Source organism: Besnoitia besnoiti, chromosome VI, assembly GCF_002563875.1.
Source record: "Besnoitia besnoiti strain Bb-Ger1 chromosome VI, whole genome shotgun sequence".
In the NCBI taxonomy this organism is placed as follows: domain Eukaryota; phylum Apicomplexa; class Conoidasida; order Eucoccidiorida; family Sarcocystidae; genus Besnoitia; species Besnoitia besnoiti.
The window spans coordinates 2,887,555-2,912,483 of NC_042361.1; the positions used below are offsets into that span (position 1 = coordinate 2,887,555).

The 24,929-nt window shown below is 55.9% G+C and overlaps 5 protein-coding genes across 5 annotated transcripts; all 5 read left to right on the top strand.

Annotated features, from left to right (window-relative positions):
* Window positions 1-1,442: 1,442 nt before the first annotated feature.
* Window positions 1,443-5,953, top strand: BESB_068170 (putative ATP-binding cassette sub-family E member 1; the record flags this gene model as incomplete). The annotated part of the gene is made up of 9 exons (XM_029365210.1): window positions 1,443-1,790; window positions 2,035-2,259; window positions 2,708-2,983; window positions 3,415-3,636; window positions 3,944-4,083; window positions 4,381-4,485; window positions 4,678-4,920; window positions 5,290-5,391; window positions 5,770-5,953. 9 exons carry the CDS (start codon window positions 1,443-1,445, stop codon window positions 5,951-5,953), a joined length of 1,845 nt encoding a protein of 614 aa, XP_029218793.1.
* Window positions 5,954-8,886: 2,933 nt separating this feature from the next.
* BESB_068180 (flagellar/basal body protein) lies at window positions 8,887-11,231 on the top strand (the record flags this gene model as incomplete). The annotated part of the gene is made up of 4 exons (XM_029365211.1): window positions 8,887-8,973; window positions 9,380-9,422; window positions 9,792-10,086; window positions 10,979-11,231. 4 exons carry the CDS (start codon window positions 8,887-8,889, stop codon window positions 11,229-11,231), a joined length of 678 nt encoding a protein of 225 aa, XP_029218794.1.
* Window positions 11,232-11,913: 682 nt separating this feature from the next.
* On the top strand, window positions 11,914-14,040 carry BESB_068190 (5'-nucleotidase, C-terminal domain-containing protein; the record flags this gene model as incomplete). The annotated part of the gene is made up of 1 exon (XM_029365212.1): window positions 11,914-14,040. One exon carries the CDS (start codon window positions 11,914-11,916, stop codon window positions 14,038-14,040), a length of 2,127 nt encoding a protein of 708 aa, XP_029218795.1.
* Window positions 14,041-16,996: 2,956 nt separating this feature from the next.
* On the top strand, window positions 16,997-20,814 carry BESB_068200 (transporter, major facilitator family protein; the record flags this gene model as incomplete). The annotated part of the gene is made up of 7 exons (XM_029365213.1): window positions 16,997-17,422; window positions 17,847-18,044; window positions 18,329-18,571; window positions 18,913-19,108; window positions 19,627-19,823; window positions 20,019-20,244; window positions 20,627-20,814. The coding sequence occupies 7 exons, from the start codon at window positions 16,997-16,999 to the stop codon at window positions 20,812-20,814; spliced, it is 1,674 nt and encodes a 557-aa protein (XP_029218796.1).
* A 1,818-nt stretch (window positions 20,815-22,632) lies between these two features.
* Window positions 22,633-23,985, top strand: BESB_068210 (DTW domain-containing protein; the record flags this gene model as incomplete). Its single annotated transcript, XM_029365214.1, has 1 exon — window positions 22,633-23,985. One exon carries the CDS (start codon window positions 22,633-22,635, stop codon window positions 23,983-23,985), a length of 1,353 nt encoding a protein of 450 aa, XP_029218797.1.
* Window positions 23,986-24,929: the final 944 nt, after the last annotated feature.

The following is a 24,929-nucleotide window of genomic DNA, read 5'->3' on the forward strand; positions in this document are numbered from 1 at the left end:
GCAAAGCCAGAGAGAGGAGTGGAAATCGACGCCCAGGGCAGGCCTCGTTGCCTCGTTTCGAAGACCTCCTTGAGGCACCTCGTGCGCACGCCACATGCAACGACAGGACAGCAGGGACAGAGAGCTGGGGTCACAGGGCAGCAGCAGCTAATTCAACCGGTCTCAGCAGTCATTCCGCCTTTGGGTTGCACGGATGAGACTCGGTTTCGACGGCTGAAGCCAAATGCAAAGTGGGAGGCCGAAACCTGGAGGTTTGCGGCGCCGTTCTCTCTGTTTGAGTCGACGAGGGAGTCTTTGCCGCCCGCCGAGAGACGGCGGCGGCCGCTCAGCAAGACGACGCGTCCTTCGATAAGACGGGGGAACGGGAAACGTTGCATCTCCCTGGGCAGCTATGCCGCCGCCCCGCAGCGGAAAGGCGCGTTGAAACCTGCAAAAAGGCCACCAGCAGTTGCAACTTTGAGTCTCTGACGCTTCTCGAAAGGCCACGCGTTTTGCTTTGGGTGTAGAGAGACGGTCGAACTTCCCTGGGGCTTCTTCTTCTGCTTTCGCCTCACAGCGCCCGCGCCTCCCACGACCACAGCCGCACTCTTCACCACGCCTTGACTTGTCCTTGTTTCCTGTCTCCATTCGTTATCTTCGTGTTCTGGCTGACTATCCGAAGGCGCCCGCCGCCCTTCTGGAGTTTCTTCGTCACCCAAACCCCGCGGGTTCCTCCTCAGCTTCCGCCCGATCAGTCGGCAACCGTTCCGCGTCCGCTTTTCCCCGCCGTCGCGCACAGTCGATCGACAGCTGCCGTCTTTTTGTGGCCTTTACGTAGTCTCCGTCCTAACCTCACTTCCTTCCTCCTCGCTTTCTTTCTGCAGCCTCGCTGCTCCCTTCTTCTCGCAATTGTCAGTTCGTCCCTGCCTCGCCTTGGGTTTTTCGCGCCGCGGCAATGGAGTAGAGAAGAGACAACGCATTGCACCGGAAGAGCCGTTGTTTCCGGTAACCTGAGAAAGGACTGTCGAGGACGGGATTACGACTCCACAGGCTCAACTGCGCCTGGCTCGGATGTGGCCTTTGAAACACGCTCAAGTCTTTAAATGTGCGCGTGCTGTATGCCGCCGCTAGGGCAGCCTCGAGGGTCACAGCCGTGTCTGAGCACGATATCTTGCATCGTCGTCGCCCTCCGCCTCTGCGAAGGTTTTTTTCCTCGCGCACGCCTCTGGTTCGCTGACCCTGACCTCTCCGCTGCTTCTCTGCAGCCGCGCTCGGGTATCTGCCGTCGTCTGCCTGCCTGAATTCCTCCCCCAGAGGGGACGCCGGCGCTTTCCGCTTCGCCTTCTTCGCGTGTTTCGTTGGCGTCTGCCTCGTTGCGCGCGTCTTTTCGCTTCTTGTCTTTTTGCCTTGGTCGCGCTGCCCTGTCTTTCTCTGTTTCTCTTCTCCTCTCTCTCTCTGAGAACATGGCGCCGAAGCAGAAGAAGGGGGACTCTGACGTCGTGGACGAGGCGCGTCTGCGTATCGCCATCGTGAACGCAGACCGCTGCAAGCCGAAGAAATGCCGCCAGGAGTGTAAGCGGAACTGCCCCGTGGTTCGAACGGGCAAGCTCTGCATCGAAGTCGAGCCGACCTCCAAGATCGCCTTCATCTCCGAGCCGCTCTGCATTGGGTGCGGTATCTGCGTGAAGAAGTGCCCGTTCGAGGCCATCGCCATCATCAACCTGCCCAAAGACTTGGGAAAAGACGTTACGCACCGCTTCGGTCCCAACTCCTTCAAACTCCACAGACTGCCCGTCCCCCGACCTGGGCAGGTGAGCGCCCAGCCGACCCCCAGCCCCGAACCGGCGAAAAGGAGGGTTTAGGGTGTAACCTCGCCGCGCGTCACGCCATTAAACAGAGGGCTACACTTGTGTGTATGTGCGTGTGGGTTGCGGCCGTGGGGGAACGGAGCTTCGCCTGAGCTGAGTCAAACATGCGTCTTCTGCGCTGAGTGGCGACGCAGACGAGCTGTCGACCGCACCGCCGTGCGCCGGCGTGGGGTGTTTTCGCTCTCAGGTGCTGGGTTTGGTAGGAACGAATGGTATCGGCAAGTCCACTGCTCTGAAGATCTTGTCGGCGAAGCTGAAGCCCAACTTGGGCAACTACCAGAACCCGCCCGAGTGGCAAGAAATCCTCGCCTACTTCCGTGGCAGCGAACTGCAAAACTTTTTCACACGCATGCTCGAGGAAGACCTCAAAGCCAGCATCAAGCCGCAGTACGTGGATCACGTCCCCAAGCAGGTAAGCGGCGGCCGCAACGCAGGGGCGTGTGTGCCGCGTTCTCACGCTGGGGGCGGCGCTCTTTTCTCTAAAGTGACACTGTCGAGGGGTTGGCGAGTGTCGGATTTCCTCGTGTCTTTGCTGTTGGCGGTTCCTCTCTCTCCCCTCTCTTCTGCCGTGGCGGGTTCTTGCTTCACACGCTCTCGGCATGCTTTTGCCGATGTGCGCCCTTGGCGCCCTTCTCTAAGGCTCGGGTTTCCGCGCACGTGTGCCTTTTCCTTGTGGGGCCTGTTGGTCGCCCGGCGCTCTCTACGTCTCTGGGTCTTCATCGCGCGGGGTCGATTCGCCCGTGTATTTTTCCGCGCCCATGGCTGCTCTCATGCGCTCGGCTCCTCTCCCGTGAGTGTGTGTCCCCCCCCTCCCCCCCCCCTTTGAGCGCTTCTTTTTGTTTTTGTCGCCTCGCGCACAGGTCAAGGGCACGGTCGGCGACGTAGTGCGCCGCAAGGATGAGACGGGGCGGGGCGACGAGCTCATGAAGGACATGGAGCTTGATCATCTGGTTGACCGCGAAATCGCGAACCTCTCGGGTGGAGAGCTCCAGCGCTTCTGCATCTGCGTTACGGCGATCCAAAAGAACAACGTCTACATGTTCGATGAGCCGTCCTCTTACCTCGATGTGAAGCAGAGGCTGAAGGCTGCCCTGGTCATTCGATCGTGCCTCAAGTTCGACAACTTCATCATTGTCGTAAGTGCTTGATTCTCTCGCGAACAGCCACCCAGACACACCTGTCCGCGTCGCGTCTAGATTTCAGCATATAAATATATATGCAGGGCTGGCGGTGTAAAGGAAGCGTGCCTCTTCTCTGGAGGAGGGACGAAGTCTGTCATGCGCGCCTTCTGGATCCTGGGCGCGGGCGAGACGTGGAGGATGTTTTGTGCACAGAACTCTCAACAGCTGGTGCAGCCGGTCTGCAAGGTGTTCGGTTTTCGTTAAGTGTCCGACTCTCTCCGGGAGACTCAAGGGCTGCCGTCGCCGTGCAAGGCTGAGCAGGAGGCGTGTTCTTTGACTTCTGGGCCGTAGATCGGTCGCCTCTGCTCTCTGCGACGCCTTCTGCGTGGTGGGGGCGCACGCGAAATTCGAGTGCATATTATCTGTGGTCGTTCGGGGCTCTGCAGGTTGAGCACGATTTGTCTGTCCTCGACTACCTGTCGGACTACATTTGCTGCCTCTGGGGCAAGCCCGGCGCGTACGGAGTGGTGACCATGCCCTTCAGCGTGAGGGAAGGCATCAACATTTTTTTGGACGGTTTCGTGCCGACTGAGAACTTGCGGTTCCGCGACGAAAGTCTCAACTTCAAGCTCGCCGCCGACCAAGATATCCTCCCCGAAGAGATCCAGGTGCGGTCTCCCCCTCCCTTCCGTCTCGGAGGCATGCAGGCTGGCCTGCGTGGAAAGCTGGGAACTGAAATTTTTCGCTAGAGTTTGATATGCGCCGTAGCACCTGGAGCCATCTGGTCCGGTTTGTGTGCGACCAGCACCGGATCGAGTACCATGTTAATTCTGCGGTGGTGCGGGGCGAAACCTGGCGGGGCTTCTGTTTGACTTTTCTGTCGCGTGTGAGGGGTGTCTCTGCTTCGATTTTCTCCGCGGCTCCGGCGCATTCACGCCTTTGGGTTGTTCGGCTTGCGCGCTGTCCCGTCTGCAGCGCCTGCACTTCTACGAGTATCCGGCGATGACCAAGACAATGGGAACTTTCAAACTCCGCGTCGAAAGCGGCCACTTCAGCGACAGTGAAATCCTCGTCATGCTGGGACAGAACGGTACCGGCAAGAGCACACTGATTCGGTGAGCCCACTGTCCTGCTGACGCCTTTCTGAAAAACGCGACTTCGGAACCGGGGAGAGATGCAGTGCCTTCCCAGCCTCCTGTTTAATCGTCCAACCCGCCTCAAGAGAGTCACAACGCGGCCCTTCGCTCCTGCAGGGCGACTCTTTTCCGGTGTTTTTCCATTCTGACGGGCAGGGGGGAGGCGCTGTCGACGGGGGGTGGGCGTCTTCGAGCTTGACGCGGTGGGCGGCGTCCGTCAGCGGTGCGAGCCAAGTAGTCTTTTTTGGCTGGCGCGATCGTGTGTCTCTTCTTCAGCATGCTGGCGGGTCTGTTGAAGCCCGACGAGGAGGTGGAGCTCCCCAACTTGCACGTGAGCTACAAGCCGCAGACGATTACTGCCAAGTATCAGGGAACTGTCAGGTACGGAGACTTTGCGGAGGATTCCTCACAGGACGGCGCCATCTCCGCGTTTGTAAATTCCATTTGCTGGCCTCTTGTGCCCTAGCGGTGGTGCTTGCTTGTGGATGCGCTGGCGTCTTTTCGTGGCTCGTTCCGCGCCGAAGAAGGCCCGCCTGTGCATGTAGCCGAATCCCGTGGCGTGCTGGGCTTCAGGGAGTTGTTCTTCGCGAAGATCCGCGAGTCGTTTAATCACCCGCAGTTCCAGACCGACGTGGTGAAGCCGCTGCAGCTGGAGACGATCATGGATCAAGACGTCCAGCATCTGTCCGGAGGAGAACTGCAGCGCGTCGCCCTGATCGTCGCCTTGGGAAAACCGGCAGACATCTACCTCATCGATGAGCCCTCGGCCTACCTGGACTCCGAGCAGCGTATCATGGCCGCCAGAGTCATCAAGAGGTGCGAGCCGAAGCTGAGGGGGGGGAGAAACCGGGGAGGCGCGGAGGCGGGGGGACTGAAGAGAGCTCTCGTCACCCTCCTCAGCCTGGCGTGTGGCTGTGGGATTCATTCGCAACTGTCCTCTTGTTCGTCATGGGACTCTGAATGGTAGCTGGGGGGCGGGGGGGGGGGGGGGGGGGGGGACCACTCAGCGATTGGCGCGTCGAGAGGAACCACGACTACTTGCGGAGAAGCGTGTATTTGTTGGAGACGCAGTGTGCCCGCGCGCGGACGGTAGGAAATGCGAGTGGCGGCGGTCTGCAGGGTGTGAGTGTTCAGGCGTCTGTGTATACATTTCGTGACTCCCTTTGTCTGTGTGATTCGCTGCAGATTTATCTTGCACGCAAAGAAGACGGCGTTTATCGTTGAGCACGATTTTATCATGGCTACCTACCTGGCGGACCGCGTCATCGTATACGAGGGAGAGCCCGGGTAAGGAGGCACCAAAAATCTGTCTCAAGCAGGTGTATTTTGTCGAGGAGGGGCAGACTATAAAACAGTGGCAACCTGTCTCTCTGGAAAATGTCTGCTTGCGCAAAGGCACGTAAATCGTCCCGCCGGAAGGCGGCGCGCGCTCCAACAGGCGCTCAGGCGGCAGCTGAAGCCGCTGCATATGAGTGCGTTTGCGGCTAGGATAGGGGTGGACGCTTCACCGAGGAATCTCCTTTATTTTCGAGCTTGTCGTTGCGGTGAAGCATGAGCAGTTAGGCTTGTGCGGTCTTTGTGATGAGGAATTGTCGAGAGCTGCGTCTGCGTTTGCCGGCCGCCCTCTCACTCTGCTATCTGCACATGTTCGCTGTTCTTTTTCAGTGTGGATTGCACGGCTCTCTCGCCCGACAACCTCGTCAGCGGCATGAACCGCTTTTTGAAGTCTCTCCAGATTACCTTCCGCCGAGACCCGACGAACTTCCGCCCTCGCATCAACAAGCTCGAGAGTGTGAAGGACAAGGAACAGAAGTTGCTGGGCAATTACTTCATGCTTGACGACGCCTGAGTGAAAACGGATTTTCCGCTTCTTCCGTCTCGGCCAAGGCGGCCGCCTGGGTGGAGCGAAGGGGGCGGGGGGGGGGGGGGGGGGAAGGTTGCCTCACGGATGCAGCTCTACGTCGACGGTGGGGGATATAGGCGGAGCTCACTCTGCGCGTGAAGCCTCTGCGACTGTGGCAGCGCCTATTTCCTGTTGCGAGGCATTTGCACACAGTCGCTGCTCACCGGGCGATCGAACGCTTCGGAATTTACTTCGGGTTGTTGCGTGAATGCTAGAGGCGAACGCAGCGAGGAAACGCCACCGTGGCGCGGGATGTCAGAACACGGGCCTCGAGAGCCGTTTCTAGGCTCACCAGGTGGAGAGGCCAGGCCACAGGTTTCAGCCTTTGTCATTTGCTGTAAGGTATTTGCACGAGGGGGCTTAATAACGATTCCGTCTTCCAGCTTCCACCTGTTTAGTAACTGGATGAACGCTTTTTACGCCTGGTATGCATGGATAATACTCGACTCTTCTATAGTTTAACCGCTACTGCCGGGACTGTATATTATGTACTTACGGTAGTACTATCAAGCGCTTCGTACAAAGCAGGCATTAAGAACATAAAGATCGTATTGGTCATGAAAAGCACAAGAGAACTTGGATCCGGTAAACAAAGACCTTCAAGATCTAAACCAGTAGTCCAACTCTTAGTATATACTCCCCAGAAAATGCTGATAAATAATCCTGTCTCAGAGACTACATTTCGAGTCATAAAATGTTGTCGTCTCAACATTCGGGTATTCAAAGCTCGAATTTCAGATAAAAGAGCTAGGTTAATGAGCGAGAGGATGTTTAAATAGCGGTTAACCTTTCCTTTTTCTTACGTACTCAACATTATTACTTTTGATTTAGTATAAGCATAGAACCAATCCGGTAGTAAGATATACGATAGTAGCTAATCTACCATATAAGATATAAGTCGCCTGTGGAATAGCACTACCATCATCCCCGTACTGTCGGTGTGAGAGCAGCGGAACCTGAGAGCGTAGGCGCTGCGGTGGCTCCACAGTGAAAACGCAGGCAAGAACTGGTTCTTGAAGAAACACGCTTGTATTTCGCTTGAGTTCGTGTTGTCTTTGAAGAACAGGTCGCAATGTCCTCAGGGACATGAGGTGTAAGCACCACATTCGTAGTCAGTTCAGCACACCCCGAAGAACTCCCTCATCCCCTTCGCCCCCCCTCCCTCCGCCGGCTCTCGGCGCCAACCTTGTTGCCACGTGGTAGGCACGGCGGCACGCCGGCTAGATATTTCCTGAAAAAGCCCTTTCGGCACCCCTGGCAGGCGCTGAATATCTGTCCACGCTGCGGGATGAAGCTGCTGGTGCGTTCCACGGTAGTATCCGTTCGCCTTTACGCCCGTCAGGCTTGGTAAGAGTCGTTGAGCAATATAAGGCTGGTTGAGAGTATAGGGATTTATCCGTTCTTCACATCTGCATACATGTTCGCGAGACTCGAGGGGTACCCCTACAAAGCTACCCGGGCATCATGTTGTGGTTGCCGCTGACTCTCCGCCCACGGCGTGAAGCTTCTGAACTGGAGTCGATGCGATGTGTCATTTAGTGGCGGCGAGCCAGCCTTGTTTCATTTTCTATCGTGCTTAAGTCGTGAACAAGATACCGAATCCCGTTAAGCATCTAGCGTATCAAGGAAACTACCGGTGTTCGAGGTAAAGGTCGGCAATTGATGGTTCTCGGCGTCTGCATCAGCCCTATTCGCCCGGCTTCAGCAATTGCACCACCTAAGATGTGCGTCGGCGTCGTTTGTTGAGTAGCACAGCATTTATAATCAAGACGATCCTACTGTATACTCACACAGTGACACACCCACTGACTGCAGTTGGACTTGTGCCGTGAAATTCAAGCAACGGATTCCCGCATGTGGACTTTGCGTTCTCCGTCCGCCAGACGCATGTGCCAGACGGCACAAGCGTACAGACTGACCGATATCACAAGCGTGGTTTGTAGATTTCTCCATTAGGCGTTAATAAATGCGTGAAGTCAGCATCGCCAAACGTCACGAAGATAGCGTTGGAAAAAACCAAGGAAGGGATACCGACCCGACAAAAATCGGGTATTTGTGATGGGGGAGGTAAGGTTTGTGTGGGGCGGGGGTCCTTTTTCTCGAGTATAGCTACAGTTTTCAGTGAGACTACGGGCTCTCAGAACGCGGGATTTGCCCGTGCTTGTGGACGCGGTGACTTGGTTACAATTTTTTTTGAAGTGTCGCCCGGGAATGGCTACCAAGAGATGGTAGAGAGCGACCGTCAGTTCTCGAGATCGAAGTATCAACGTTGGCGGAAAGCGCGTGCTCCGCAGCCCCGCTACATTCAGTGGGGAAGCCAGCCCACGAGTCATGTTGGGTTCTTGTAAGGATCTACATCCGTGTGACGCGGTGCCCCGCTTCAAGACCGCAGAATGGGCGTCGGCGGCTCTGTCACTGATGACAAGAGCGCGCCAGCTGCCCGAAGGAAAAAATGTGATTCAATTTGCACCTCCGAAACGTGGCATGCACCCTTTCGGGTGACACCATACACCAGACCGAACGACGGACGGAGTGCGCCCTCAGGTAAAGGGACGAAGCATATTTTCAGTCGTTTGGCGAGTTCCTAGTCTCCAGATATGATATGGAAGCGCGCGTGACAGACGCCTGAGGCCTTTCTTAAGTTCCGCTTTTGGTACTCCTTTCATGACGGACGATTCCTGACTTCTTTGCTGTTGTCTGAGTGCGTACAAAACCATCCCATTTCTCTCCTTCGAGTCACTCGCTGTGTCGCATATGCTGTAGCCACAGCGGTGATTCGTTGCTGCGCAAGCTTTCGCGGGTTTTAGCAGCCAAATAAGTGACATTTTCACCTAGAGCGAGGGAGACTCCGACGGCTAAACGAGCAGAGTCGCATCACAATGGAGGATACCCTGGTGAAGTTTGAGACGTATGAAGACTACCTGGACTCGCACATTACTGACACTGACAGATTTTATCTTGAGGAAGTAAGGAAGTCGGCACCCTCTCAAACTTAGAGCTGGCGGACAACACAAGGGAACGGAATGTGGGCGAGGGAGGCGTCGTAACGTGAAGCGTGTATTGCTCCTCCGAGCGAAAAACGTGGAGCTTACGCATCCATGTATTGGCAGCGCCCGGGGCTATGGAACCAGGCACGAGTTGCTCTAGATTTTGGCTCCAGGCTCCAGGAACATGAAACCATGCGCTACAGGAATCGAGCCTTGAGTTCTCATGATGGACGCGGTCAAAACCACTGTCCATGGAGCTGTACGAGAGAACAATCTGCTAGATCAGTTCCATGTTTCGTGCATGTTTCGTGCCATATACACTCGCGCGCACATGCCAGCGTGTGGAAACAAGGACTTGTATGTGTATGGCTTCGCGCATTTTCAGGAGCAGCTCGCACGGCAACTCGTCGAAATAGGCTGTCTTCGCGGTATGCAGTCACGTGCCGCGCAATGTCTTCTGCGTCGGGGGCACTCTCTGTCCAACGAATACGTTATTTGCATCTACGCGATGCCATTTGTATGGTGTCGTTCTTGTGACCTCCATACAGTCACTACGCGGATGGCTCAGTTACAGCCTAGGCAGGTCCCGATACACGCCTTCTCGAAGCACCTTGTCATCAACTACTTGGTCACTATGTCACCGTGAACCCACATAGCGCATGTACGACCCTGCCAGCAAGTGCGACGCACAAGACTTGTCACTGCGACACTCGCGCGTGCTCTCGAGACAAGGTGTGCCTCCGGTCAAGAGACTCTAGGTGGAGTTGTGCCAAACCGACTCCTCTCGAGTGCCTCAGGCGCAGTGTTGTCAAGGGAAGCGTTCTATGCGGGAAAGGAGCAGCTAGAGGCTTCTCGCCGCTCCACACACCATAGCCCCCAGAAGCTTCTTTGTAGCAGCGGTAAAGAACTAAGCGGAAGTATCGTCTTGCGGCATCTGGCAGCGAGGGAAGACTTGGTAAAGAGCGGAAAATTATCCACGATTATCTTCATCCGAGACGTCAACCGTCGTGGTCAAGAAGTGAGTGGCTACATCGACTACAGCGACCGGTTGAAAAAGGAGAATTTCGAGCAATACTTTGATCGGAAGAAAAGGTAACACTTCTAGATACATGCCACTGCTGCGGGGCAGAGAATGAGCAGACGTCTAGCACTTGCAATTCTTCCACGAAAGACACGAATAACAGATCATCGGTACGACACCGCGCAGTTAGCCGTGGATGACGTTCAGCAACCATGGAGCTGGCACCACAGACATGACCAATTACGCGGCGCCGACGCCCACGTCTAGATACCTGCGAGTATAGTGACGACATTGTGCGGATCCACTGTGGTCTGCTAGTCTCATTGGCGTCTCTGTTATTTCGCCCAGGAGTTTGAAGTGCTGCCCGACGGATTCTGTACCTTGATTTGCAGATTGTGTGCGGTTGATATCTGAACATTTTCAACCCGACATTCGTCTGTTTGCGCCCTCGCACACAACTGACAGTCTTGCTGTGGGAACCACAACCCGTCACGCCACCTGCTATCTCGCAACAGGGAGGATATCCGTCACGGTAGCTCCAGTACCAAATGATCGGGATGTCTTCCTGTAGGTGTTAGCAGTGACACACGCAGCCCGCCATCATCATAGATGGCGTGCTGTGTGTGCCCAGTTCTTCTTGCATGCGCGGCGTTTTTCTGCCCTATTCTGTTTTCGGAAAGTTTGAAGTGCGCGAGGCGGACCTCGACCTTTCCTCCACTCCCATTCACTGTCATCTATGCACAATTGCTCGGACTGATGCGAGACACGGCGTGTCTGAATTTTTTTTGCTCTTGCAGTCTGCAGACATTGACCCCTTCCGATCTTCGTGTGCTCCGGTCACTGCATGTCAATTCTTGTGTATCGTAGTTACTTTTTCGTATTGTTTTGCGGCATTGCCCTCGAAAACAGCTAGCCTGCTGTCACCGGTCTCTAATGTACATGTGCCGCTTGCCTTTTTGACAGATTGTTGCCCAGGCCGTCGGACCTGTCCTACTGCATTTGGGATACTCATTTCTGCTGCGTGAACGACAGCGCGAACTTTCAAGTGATTCCCGACCAGCATCTGGGCCTCCTCTTCAAGCATAAACGCGATCGGAAGGTGATTAATGTTGACCCTCACGCAGACCCTGGAGATAACTCAAAGCGTCACGAAATTGAGACCGACGAATACATTCAGTTTGTGATTTACGACCACATGAGCCGGAGAAGAGGCTAGCCGGTAGTTGCCACCGGCCGGCTCTCTCCGCCTCGCCGTTGCAGGTCACAGTGCAAACTTCACACTCGTCTCGCATTGCAAATCTTAAGCATCTTTTGGGGAGCTTTCACTGCGGGCGTTGTTCTTCGATGTTTTCTTGTCTTTCACTTGGAGGCCGTCGTCGTGTGTATTGCATTTTGGTGTCTGCTGGTCCAGTGGCGGACTTTTCTCAGCGGCCGTCCCCGTGTTACGCTCTGTGTATCGCGGCAGCGGCTTAGGTAACGGCCTCCGATCGTCCTAGTGCTCCTGCTTTTTCTGTGAGTCTGCGGATGGTTTGCTGGGATAGCGCCGTATTCTCATCACTGCGACACACGCAAGCTTTTTGGGTGCAGCCGTCTTCATTCTTTGAAGGCGCCTCCATTCAAGGCTGGGTACCGGACACCTCCGTCCCGAATGTAGCGTATTTCAAGAGGCGAAGGCGCTGAAGCAGCTCTGCAGGCGTGCTTGTGCCTTTGTTGTTCGGGGAAAGCCACCCGTCACTGCTGTAGTTGTATGGGCGGAGGCTTTGTTCAGCAGCAGGGACCCAAAGAGAGGATCATTTCTTACGCGTGTTGTGGCCGTCTGTAGGGACTGCCCAGGGCTGCGAGCGAGGGTCGGGCGGGGAACGCAACACAACGTATATGTTTTTATCTGCTTCGTCAGCATGCCGTTGGCATCAGCGGCAGCAGACCTCTCCTCCGGGGGCCGCGAAGCGACCTGGCGGGGGCTGGGCAAAGATGGCGATGGCGGTGTTTTTGTTTTCGGCGACGGGTGCAAGCGGAATGTCGCGGAAGCGGCGGCCGACTGGGGCGGGAAGAACAGCGCTCTCAGCACGAAGGAGTCGTCGTATCAGTCGCTCGCTGGCGGCACCCGTGGAGCCGGGGAAGCCTCGGAAACAGAGGGCTGCGGCACCGAGCGGTACCCCGCCACCTGGCTGCAGACCGGCGGCGACGTGAGCCAGCAGGGCGCAGAGGCGCCGCCGGCGGACGAAGAAGCCCCACTGAAGCTTCGCATCGTCCACTTCAACGACGTCTACAACGTGTTCCCTACTCCGGGGGGCGCCGGCGGCGGCGCCGCGTCCTTTTGCACGGGCGTTCAGGAGAAGAGAGGCGGGCGCGACGGCCTCGTGCTTTTCAGCGGAGACATTTTTAGCCCGGCACCCCTCTCGGAGGCGTGCAAGGGGCGCCAGATGGTCGAGCTGCTTAACCACATCGGCGTGCACACTGCGTGCTACGGCAACCACGACTTGGACTTTGGCTGGGAGTGGCTGGAACTTCTGGCGGGCTCCACGGACTGCAAATGGGTCATGAGCAACGCCAAGTCCCGCGGGGGGCAAGGCGGAGTTCTCGCCAACGCGCAGAGGTACCGAATTTTTGAGTGGGGAGCGAAGCCGCGCTTGACTGTGGGCATCATGGGCCTGATTGAGGAAGACTGGATTGACACACTGAACGCACCAGACCGCGACGACATCATCTACCAGGACTTTGTCGAGGCTGGGCGTGAGATGGCCGCGCTGTTCAGACGCCGGGGCTGCGACTTGGTGATTGCGCTGACGCACATGCGGTGGAACAACGACGAAAGACTCGCGCGCGAAGTAAGTGACATCGACCTCATTCTGGGGGGGCATGACCACGGTTACTTGACCAAGATCGTGAGTGGAAAAGCTGTGATCAAAAGCGGCTCCGACTTCCGCGAGTTCTCGTCCCTCACACTGACGCCGAAGCTGCAGATACGCGAACAAGGCACCTCGCACCCTACGGGGCCCTGCGAAGAACACAAGCCGACCGCGCGCGGTTTGAGCGCCGCCCCGAGCCGCGCGCCCAGGGGGGCTGCGGGCGGCGCGTTGATGGCGCGTGTGCTGGACAGTGGAAAGCCGATTGCGTCCTCCAAGGGGTCAGTGCGAGCCGAGCAGTCCGAGGCGGGAGTCGTTGAGAACATAGAGACAGCCGAGGGTCAGCCTGCGAAGGTCTGGAGCTCGGGGCGCTGGTGGATTTCGTGTGAAAAGGTGCAGGTTTCCGGCGACCGATTCGAGGCCGACGACGGAGTCATGGAGATGCTCGCACGGTACCAGACAGAGTACAGCAACCCGCAGGGCGGCGTGATTGGCGTCTTCCCCGTCAGACTGGAAACCCGCTTTTGCGAAATCCGCACACGCGAGTGCAACAGCGGCAACTGGCTTGCCGACCTGATGCGGGAGCACGTCGACGCAGACGTCGCGCTCTACAACTCGGGGGGCATTCGCTCGGACTGCGTCTTCGCCGAGGGCGAAGTCGTGACCGACGAGACGCTGCATGCGCTATTGTCCGGCACGCGGCATTTGTGTGTGGTGGGGGTTCCTGGCAGACTCTTCAAGCGAATTCTTGAGACGAGTGTGAGCAAGTGGCCGCAGTTGGAGGGCCGTTTTTTACAGGTGTCGGGTTTGCGCTTCGTGTTTGACGGGTCGAAGGCGGCCGGCGCGCGCGTGCTGGAAGACCAGATCCGCGTGCTGAGCCGCGAGACGCACGAGTGGGAACCGATTGTAGACGGCAGAGTCTATTCCGTGACAACGGCAAAGTTCCTGGCGTGCGGCGGCGACGGATTCTCCGTCATGAGTGAGTGCTCCCCAGTCGCGCCCGCAAGTCGGGCTATCAAGGACTTGTCACATCTCGCGCGCCTCTGGCTGTGTAGACATCACCGGCAGTGCGGCCACCAGGATGCTGAAGACGTCCCTGAAGAGGACCGTGACTGGATCGACCGCGTCCACATGAGGGAGGAAAACCACGAGGACTGGAGAATACAGAGGATAGGCTAGACAGACAGCGTTGAGAGGACGCTGGGAGGAAACACGCGCACGTCCGCGTCTCGGCCTGCAAGCCGCTCGCGTCGGAGATTTGTATTGGGAACGCCCGTGGGATGAGGGCGCGGCAGCCGCGCTCTCCTGAGGCGCTGGTGCCTTTACTCCTCACAGTGCAAGAGTCGTGTTGATGATTTGCGATTTTTTCTAAGGTCGACTTGCAAGATGGAAATACTCGCACATTTTCTACTTCTCAAGTCACTTCTTTCGATGAGTTATAACTGGTAGCGTGAGCGGGTTGTGCACGAGCTGTCGCGGTGACGGAAATTCCGCCGCGCACAGTTCGATCCTTCGTAGTCCTCCATGGACAGTGAAGAAAGAGACTGCCTGCATCTCGGGCTGTATTACAGTGGGATTATGGCCTTAGGGAAAAACTCGTTACCTGCTGTGCGGTCTAGGTGTTTGTGTGTGTCACGCCCACTGTGTGCATGTTTAGATCCAGAACGGCATGCTACCATACCCGTCTCTGCGCCCATGGTAGCCTCAAACAAAGGTCCCAGCCGTTGAAAGGAAAATATGGCAATAGCCGTGTTTCGCCGCGGATTCTTTTTGACTGGGATGGGGATGCCACAGATCACGCATGAGCATGCTTCAGAGCAAGCAGCCCCAGCTTCTTACTCATAGTGCCTGTCTGGTCAGCGATTTACTCCTCATGTCCGGCCTGAACATTGGACAGTCGCCACCACCCAACTGGAGGGAGTCATGATGGTTGCATACTTTTGGGGCGTCGCTTATTGGCGCAGACGCCGTCGCCTTTGGGAGACACTCCCCCTCCACACATAGCACTCACGAGGCTCCCACGCGTTATATGAACGTGAGAGGCCAAACTGAGTGTGGCTAGCGGCGCTTTTTGCTGCTTTCAGTTCCAGGTGCTGTGTGCCGTTGCACGCCACGCTGGCATACTGCGCTTTCACTCAGCCGTAGCCAGGTCGCCTACACAATATGCGTTTGCTCAAGCGGCCTGATCTGCCATGACCAGAACCCGTCGAAAGACGGCAGACCTGCGCTTGCTTGGATCGGAAAACGTGGAGCGAACGGGCGAGCTCTTCACGCATGCCGCACTCAACTGTGGCCCGTTACACGAACTGTGCCGCATTTTCGGCGCAAACTGGACGCCACATTCACTAGGTCCCAAATTTGAGAAAGCTCGCGGGTTCACTGCGGGTCACACTGCGATGTGGTGGTTCTGTTGCAGCGCAGGGACTCTGAGCTTGATACCTTTTTTACTCTCCCTCATTTCTCTTCTTTTCTTTCGAAATGCAATAGCTGACGTAAATTGGCGTTGTGAATCCGTGAAGGAGATACCTCGTTAAATTCTCCCTGTCCGTCTTTCTTTTCGGCGGACGCAGCCAGGCTTCAACGCCTCAAACCGGCGCCCCTGCACAATGGCGAACGTATCGAGCTTCGTTATATCCCCTTCACTTTAACTCAGACGACGGTCCCCCAGGGTGAATTCCGACGGGTGAGAACAAAACAGCAACGTGCAACCCCTGACTTGGTGTGTCTGCCAACTGGGTCACAGTCCAGCGCGGCGCCAGCTGCTTCATTTGTATCGATTGCCGCGCTGAGACATCGTGGCACCCTGGTTGTTGTTGCTCTCCAGAAGTCGAACTTAGGTTGCGTGTTAGAAATGCCCTGCTGTCTCCTCTGACCCCGTGGACCTGTTTGCGGACATTGGAAGCGCCACACGCTCCGAGCGCCCACACAGTCTTCCGGGACGACGGCGGGCGAGCATGCATGCTGGGGAGCATCGATCCACGCGGCAGCAAGCCCGCGCCGAGCTGCTGCAAGCGCAGTGAGCCGCTGAGCGTCTCGCCTGCCAGTCCGTCGATTGTGGAAGCATCCGGGTTGCGCGCAGGCGCGATACAACCCCCAAGGAAGTCGTAGAGTTTGGACGGTCTCTGTCGATACAGTTGGAGAATTCATGAGACGCTTTCGACAGCAGAAGAAGACCAAACGCAACGCAGCCGTTTCTACAGGTATAGCGATATTTCAACGTCTAAGCGGTCGTTCGCCCGCGATCTCTCCTTGGTGGTGTGACGGGGCGACGCTCTCCCGTCTCTCGCACCCTGCCCTTCCAAGAATGCCCGCGGCTAACTAACTGCAGTTGAGCTACATGCGTTACATATTATCGTGCAGGGATGGTTTACGGAAGCGCGGTAACCATCTTCCGAGGACATTTTCCTATCCTGCGTTCTTTTTCATTATTTGTTACCAATGACTTCGTCCGCGGACTTGGTCATCTGCGCGTAATGATGGAAACGCATCGGCGGGGATTTCCCTGAACTTCCCGCCTCCGTAGCATCGAGGCAGCTCGCATCGTCAGTTGTGTGGAAGTGAGCCGTCTTTCTTCCTCCTTCATCTTGCGCCACTTCCTCTGGTAATTGCAGAGAGACTGGATATCGTCACCTGCTGCTAATTTCCGCCCTTTGAGAATCGCAGCCCACGCGCGCTCGTCTCTCAGCACCTGCTAGTTGTTGTGACAGACAACTACCGTTTCACCCACGTTGCATTTCGTTACATCCGCTTCAAGCAGTTCGTTCCTGTGTGATTGCCTGCTCTTTCTTTGTCGGTTGTCGCGTGCACTACCGTTCGTCACCCTAGCGAGACTCCTGGTCGCGTCCATGGCTTCCGCGGTGTTGGTTGAGTCGCGGGCCTCTCTTTGAACTTCGTGTTGGTGGCTCTGTAGAGCCTGGCGTGCGCTCTCAACGAAGCAAATCTGGTTTTCCCCCTGGTACTGGAGGCCGGGAGGCGGTTTTCACGCAAAGGTTCCTGCGAGGACTTCGAGTGCAGGGGCGGGATTCGCCCGAGCATTCGTGGAGACCTCGACGGTGGCTCCAGGGGTCGCTGCCGTTACAGAGCATCGTAACTCTCTTTTTTTCCCCTCTTCGTTTCTCCCTTCTCGGTGAACAAGATGGCGAGTGAGCCGTTTATCGACTTCAAGCCTTCCAAGGCGGGGCTTCCGCCGATCCCGCCGTCCCCGTCGCAGAGCAGCGCGGAGGATGAGCCTCTCGTGTCGGGCGAGAAAAAGAAGGACAAGAAGGATCGCTTGAACGTCATGAAAACCAAGTCGCTGATGATGGTGAATTCCTCAGCGGCTTTGGACGGCTGTGACGACCAGCTTCTTCCCGCGACATTTCGCGCCCTGGAACGCGACTTAAACTTTCACCCCTCGCTGCTAGGCTACATTACTTTGGCTCAGACAATGTGCCTTTCTCTTCTGTGTCCTCTGTGGGGATATCTGTCGGATCGGCACTCTCGGAAGTGGCTTCTCGCGTTTGGAACTTCCGCTTGGGGGCTGACTACGACCCTCCTGGGCCTAGTTTCAGAGTTCTGGCAGGTGAGTTCGGCTGTAAAAACGACGATTCGAAGCGTTATGGATTTCGTGCAAATGATTTCCTGAAGCGGTTTCACGCGTTAGACGGTGCGTGCAGCAAGCCGGGGGTCGTGAGCGGTGTTGCGGACTCGTTTGACCGCCGCGCGTCTTCAGTAGGGAAAGTGCCTGTAGGCACTGACGTGGAAGCGAGCGTTTGACCCATTGCAGTCGGGAAGCTTTGCCAAGAACGCTGTTGAAATCGTAAACTGTTTCTTTGCAAGTGCTGACAAAGCGCGGACGACTCATGTTGACTGAGCGAACCGTGCACGTGAGGAGGTTGCGTTTGCGTCTGGTCGTGGGCAAGTGGCAGCGTTTGGCGTTTTGCCTGTGACTCGTCGTGGATCTGAGACGCGCGCCCGTTACCTCTCCCGTGTGTGCTTTTTTTCAGGTGACATTGCTTCGTGCGATGAATGGAGTTTTTCTCGGAAGTGTGGGCCCCATTTCTCAAAGCATTTTAGCCGATACAGCGTCCAGCAAGAGCCTGGGATACTCTTTTGGCTTGATCCAACTCTGCTCTTGCATTGGCCGTCTCGTTGGTGGCGTCGTCACCACGTCCGTAGCGCTGCTTGACGTTGGCGTTCTTCGGGTAAGAGGCGCCCACGACTACTGTCACCTGTCGTCTCTAGCTGGCAAGATGATGGCTTGCCCAAGGCGTCCTCTCAGATCTGCTGTTGAGTGACTCGGACGGGAAGCACTGTTGTAGCCGGAAATCGTGCTAAACGGGAAAGCGATCTCAAGATACAGGCATGCCTCCTGGGTGCCGACAATGCCTCCCCCGCCTACCGTCCCTTCCTCCCCCCTCCCCTCCCACCCGCACACAAACACAGCCGTTCGGATGTGCACTGGGTTTCGGATGTTTGTGTTCTTCAGGGCTGGAGGGTGTGCTTTTTCTGTGTCGGAGGCGCCAGCATCGTCCTCGGCATCCTCATTGCCATTTTTCTTGAGGAAATTCCCCGAAAGAAGTCACGACGACGCGCTAAGTTGCTCGATGAAAGCGGCGGCACTGGAGGCCCGGCTCCCCAGCCTCAAGAGGAGCAAAACTGGCTGAGTTTTTTCAAGGATGTTTTCTCCCAGTCTCTCTCCACCCCGTCCATCGTCATCATTCTTGCTGAAGTAAGTTGAGCTTGATTCCTCTTAGTCAGGGGGTTGGTCGGTGTGTGCAGCATATCAGTTGTTTTGCGTAGCATACATTCTCTGGCTTGGGTAGGTTCAACGTAGACGCCGCCCTGTGGCAGTCTCGTTCGTTGGTTTGCGTGATTGTTCCAGGCAAACTCCACACTTTTCGCGGGCTCCGCAGCTTTCTGGAAGTTGCACGCATACATTAGTTAGCTCGATTTGCTGCCGCGCGGAGAGCGCAGAAGGGCGCGGCGCAGCGAACAGGCGCCTTGTCCACCCTAGCCCCAGACCCCTAAACGCCACCATCCTCGTTTTGGATTGTGCTGTGTTGTCGACAGGGTCTGTTGGGTACCGTGCCGTGGTCGGCCTTCAGTTTCAACACCATGTACTTCCAGTACTGCGCGATGTCGGATCTCGAGGCTGCTGTGCTCACTGGGTCACTGCTCATTGGTGCAGCCGCCGGCGGTGTCATGGGAGGACTCCTCGGCGACCACCTTTTCCACTGGAGCCGCGGGCACGGCCGCCCCCTTGTCGGTGAGGCTGCCGCTCAAGTGCTCAAAGCGTCTGCACGGATGCTTCTCGTTGCCTGCCGTCCTGATGAAGTGTTTGGTCTCGCGGCGCGTGTCTGCCGTCATGAGTCGTTACACGCGTGTCAGTGGCAGCAGCCTGACGCAGCGTGTGTCTTGATGAAAACTTGGATAGTCGTATAGTGCGGCAGGGCAGAGCTATATCGCAGAGAAGGTGTAGAGGACGTGCGGGAGTGATGGAGACGCAACCAGTGCGACCGAACCACCTGGAAACGTGCTTGGGTCTTTTTTAGAGAATCCAGTGAGGGGCAGTCCACACTGCATCTTCTCTGGGTCGGCCGCGCCGTGAGGAAGCGCAGGACCGTTTGTGTAGCGGTGTGGAAGCAGACGTGTGCTGGCCTCAACGGGAAGGTGTCATGAGTTTTTGTCAGTTCTGCTGAGACGTCATTTCAGCAGGAGGAAGTGTTGCGTGCAACGCATTGCGATCTTGCCAGTGTTTGGTGCTGCTCGTGGCTCGGTGGACAGGCCAAGTCGCGATGCTTTGCCGAATTCCTCTTCTCGTTCTCGCGTACGTCGTGGTCCCGAAGGAGGAAGATTATTTCTACGCGTATTTCATTATCGCTCTTCTGGTCGGCTTCACGTCCATGAGTGGAGTTGCAGTCAATCGCCCAATCCTTTCAGACGTCGTTCGTCCCGACCACAAGGGAACCGTTTTTGCCATTGTAAGTCGCGTCAATCGGTAGCTCTGATGAATTCCCGGACTGCGGAGCCGTGGTAGCGCGCGCAGCGTGAGCCAAATAGGGCTTGTGGTATTGCTGTCCTGAGCGTGCACTTCAGTCCCATTTGATTTGCGGCCCTTTCAGGATCGTTTCGCTTTTTGAATGGCATATTGTATGGGGTCTCTTTTCCCCGTGCAGACCGTTGCCCTGGAAGGTAGCAGCGCGGCCATCTTGGGCGCACCTTTGGTCGGCTTCTTGGCTGAATCCGCTTTTGGATACGAGAGAACGTCACTCCTCGTCAAAGACATGCCGTCGCACCTCAGACTGGGCAATGCAGAGGCCCTTGCGAAGTCTCTTTTTCTTCTTACGGTGATTCCCTGGTCGATCTCGTTCTTCCTTTACGGCATGCTTCACTTCACTTACGGTGAGCGGCGGTAACGAGTAGTCGTAGCCCGCGGACGCGGGACGCGTTACGGGTCGTGTCGTCCGTAGGGCTGAACAAGCGAGCCCAGGCAGCGGGCGCTAACGTGCAGGAGTTGGACGCTGTCACGATGATTTTTGTCGTATTCAGATTCCGTTGTTGGTTTCCGTTGTCGCACATGCCTCCACGATGTGCGTCACCCGCCATTATACGAGCGACGACAGTGCTTGTCTTTTTTGTCGCACGTGTCAGGAATACGGGGCTCTCGTGTAGGCGTAGTCTACACGCTGCGGTATGATCTCCGTCTTGGGCAAGTCTTGTGAATTCGCTCCATCATCAAATTTGTCTGGTTCTGCTCCTTACACTGCGCACGTTTTTTTTCCAGAGAAAGATCAAATTGCGCTGGCGAAAATTGTTCGAGATGAATACGAACACGGTGATGATGATGAAGTGGAAACAGCGATCGAAGGTAGAGCAGGCCGAGGAATGGATGACCCAGAGCGCTCTGGTGGAGCTGTCGATTCTTCCTCGGATAGCGAGAACGATATGAGACGACCCATGGGAGAAGCGTAGTCGATGAATGCCGGGAGCGCAATTTTGCGTATGATTTGTCAGCACGATTTGTGACAAGGATGTGAATGTAGTGCCAGAAACACATGAAGTGCTCTTGAAAGCTAGGACTTACGACACTCTTCACACTCAGCGAAGTGTGCACACTGCGGTACTGTGCACATCAATTGCTTACGCGCAGTTTCGGGTCAGCGTGCTAGCCGTCCAATACGCGGAAGTTCTGCAGTGTCAGTGGACGTAAGCAACCTGTTTTTAGAGGAGATGGAGAGCAACACCATTGGCTGACAGGTATGAACTTCCGAGCTGCAGTCCCGCACTCCGTGGAACTTTTTTAATTGTGTCTGTGTCGCCCACTTGCAATCGTGTGCGAATAGCTGAGGGCAATGAAGGCGCACAGAGATTTCCCTGAGTACCGTATCATGCTACACTGTGTAACGCTTGGGCTGTCGGCGTGTGGAGTGAAGTCCCCCGCCTCAACTGTTGATGAAAACTTTAAGGTTTATGATCCGCCAGCTTTCTAAATATGTGACTGGAACGACCGCGTCTCTAAGCATTTCGATGCTCGTCGTAACGCATAGGGGGGCGGCTGCTGCAGGGACATAAGGGTAGTTGTTCATGTGGGTGGGATGCTCGCGCTAATGAAGCTAACACGACGCAACCCAGATCGGTAATGCGCGCCATCCTCAGGGAGATGCCCCCCACCCGGCAGCGAGTCGCCTTGAGTCTAAACCAGATGCACGTAGAAACTGCCGAGAATACGTTTTATGAAGGAAGGACTGCAACCTGATAGATAGTATGCGCGTTTTATAGCTGCGAGTCATGAGGCGCCCTGAGGATGGGCTAGGCTACGTGCGGGAAGGAACCTGGTGACCCAGCATATTCGTGAGTCCTCCTGGTCACAAGGAATAGCAGGACCTCGTCTGCCTTGGATGCATTCCAGGCCGTATCCCAGTAGCCTGTGCAGAATGTGTCGTGTCGAAAGGAGGTGGAGACAGAAGCGATACCGAGGTCCTACCGTCTGGTGGCTGTGGGGGGTTGTGAACTAGGGTAATTGTTCAAGAGCCACGCTACACTGTAGGGTTACCACACGGACGAGGAGCGGTGCCTTCTCCTTCTCCGTAATACTACCAGTGGAGAAAATTGACTTCCAGAATGATAGCGGCACTATTGCACGTCAAGCAGAAGCTGTGGTTGAAGCTGATGAAGCTAATCATAGCCCAGTAATAAACAGATACATGAGATATATGAGTCGACATCTGGCTCTAAATGGACCTTGTGGATCACGGTGCCATCGCCCCCCATGCATGCTGCCGCAGTTGGTACAGTAACAGTGTCCGCCCCGTTTCTACCCTGATTCAGGAGATTTAGCACTCTAGAATCTCACGTTGAGATGCACTGGCATTTTCTATTCGGCCGCATATTGCTTGCTGGGCCTTCCAAAAGTGGATCTTCTGGCAGCTGCACATCCACGTGGCACACGGTGTTTTGTCTATGCTCTGCATGCGAGCAGGCATGAGACTTGGTTTTTGCAGGCACACTTTCAATGAGAATAGCTGAGCTGTCTTGTTCCCTACCAAACTGAAGGGATGCATATTATTTTTACATTTCAAGGAAAGTGGGGCTGCAGTAGCTCCACTTCAGCTGAGCACTGGCAACCGGGCCGATTTATGTCGCTCTCCTGTCAGCCACTTGAAGGCGAGTTCCCGACTTGCTTGCCTCCGCATATCCGCCACTTTTTACCGACTCGGACGGTTTCTGATGCGCTATACCTGAAGCTGTGTTGCTTCAGGATATTTGCGGTTTCATATAGTTTTGCCACTCATGGGTAGGAGCCGCTTGCTGCTCGCTGATCCAGCGAGCCGCGGTGAGAGTTGCAGCCTTCTGCCGTCTCTCCGTCTCGGGGAACTGCGCATCGATCGTGAAGCTCTGCGGATTGTTTGCGAAGACAGGGTGCCTTCGGCAAAGGCAGATCAGTTTCCGGTGGACGTCGCTTCGGGGGAACCCGACGGTGAAACCGCATGGCTGCCGCGGACTGACGCAGCCGCCGCCGACCCAGCGCTATCCAGCGCCGCCTTGAAAACTTGCCGCCGGCACGTTTGCGAAGGCTGTGGACATAGTCGCGCGTTCTGGTGTGGGAGTTGCCACCAGGCAGTAGGCTCGCCGGAGGCTTTGGCGCGAATTCCCCGTCTTGAGTTGCCTCTAACGTTTCACATAGTTCGACATCCCAAGGAGAAAGCAACGAAATCATCAGCTGTCCCCCTGTCCATTCTGGCGCCCGGACAAGTCCACATTCACATGTTTCCTGATCTCCCTCCGGCGCTTTTCACTGAGGGCGATGCTGCAGCGGTGTCTGCAGGAGACGTGCGAGAACATGGACAGGGCGCGAGGAGGCGACTTCACGTGCTCCTGCCGGACGACGACGCGACGTCGATCGATCAGGTAAACTGGGAAGAGGTGGAAGGTTGCATACTTCTCGACTGTACGTGGTTCCAGGTTCCTGGCATGCGCCGGCATCCCGCACTGGCTCAGCTACCGAAGATCTCCTTAGGCGCACACAGCTCAGTCTTCTGGCGACAGCATAAACACAACGAGCCCTGCTACCTCTCTACCGCAGAGTGCGTGTATTACGTTCTTCTTGCATGCCACGAGGCTACTGAGAGGGACACGTCTCAGGCACTCGCAAAGAGAATAAAGACTGGTCAAGAAACCGCCATACACAATGAGTCTGCATTCCCTGTAGTGGAGGAGCCAGGCTCGACAAAATCCCCTGGGCTGCGAATCTCAGAAACTTCGCAGGACGAAAGTGAAGATAGTGTTACTTTTAGTACACGTCGGTGCATATCTTCTCCGGAAAAGACGAGGCGTGTGAGTCCACACCCGCGAACTGGTTGCCGTGATCCACATGGGTTCTCGAGGCCTGAGATCAGCAGAGAGTCCTCCAGCGCACCGGACTGCCTAGACAGCAGGCCCCGACCAACGTCGAAGCAGGATATGGAGGAAACCGAGAAGCTGCAGGAGAATCCACATGTAAATCGGGGGCGCCTCTACGACGGGAGGTATGACAACATTTTGTTTTACTTCGTTCTGTGCCACAGTATTGTCTTAGACGATCAACGCAGGCGGCTTGAGGAAAGGCAAATCAAGGGTCGTCTGATTGACAACGGGCATATTTGAAGCGGACGCGGCTCTGTCTTGCTCGGAGACAAGTTAGCAGCGCCTTTGTGGGAGCTCGCAGTCTCTGTCTCAACTACTCTGCGTCTGCGCTCCCGACATTTCCCTGTTGTCCGAATCCCGTCTCCTCGCTATTCCCACTTTTTTCCCCTGCAGGTATCTGTCTACACCCTGTTTTTCCATTTTAACTTTTGCTCTTCCCGTTCCTCCTACTAGATGCACTTTCTCTGGTACACCTCTGCTTCGCGTGCGTGACGGACTGTTATCAGTGAAAAGAAGTCTGCTTCCATGCGCAGCTTTGCAGAAGGCCTGGGTGCTAAAGAAACAGTCACCTTGTGTCCGACGGAGATTGTGAATCTGCGCGTTCGCTTGCACCTTCCGTCCACTTGTTGAAAACGCAGAAATCCGCAAGCGCCCCATGCGCCTCCGATGATGCGGTGGGTTTCTCTCAGTTTGCTATACCCTTTTCGCACTCAAGATGAATCGCTGCTATCCATACCAGTGCTTGCATGACAGATGGAGAGGACCATGGCTGGATGGCCGATTTACTGCTCAAGCCAGTCTGAATTCAACCACCCGTCGATTCCCATTCTCTAAGTATCTGGTTGTATATCACATATTGTGGCAATATATTGATGTAAATATATGCTTGCATCCGTGGTCGGGTCGCCGAACGAGCGGAGACCACACGGAAGAAGAGCACCTGGCTTGCAGCCACTGCCACAGTGACTCTAGAGAGGAAAAACGAACAACCCGAGTTCAAAGGAGGTACACAGGCAAAGTGTGGGCACTGTAGTCGAAAAATAACGTAACAGACCTTGTAAGAATACGGAGTGCGATCTTTGAACAGAAGAAATTTCCAGCCACGCCCTAAGGGGCGCCCGCGTGAGCAATGGTCCATCGTAGAAAGTTGACCCGTGCGCGAGTGAAGCAGACCGATGTCTCAG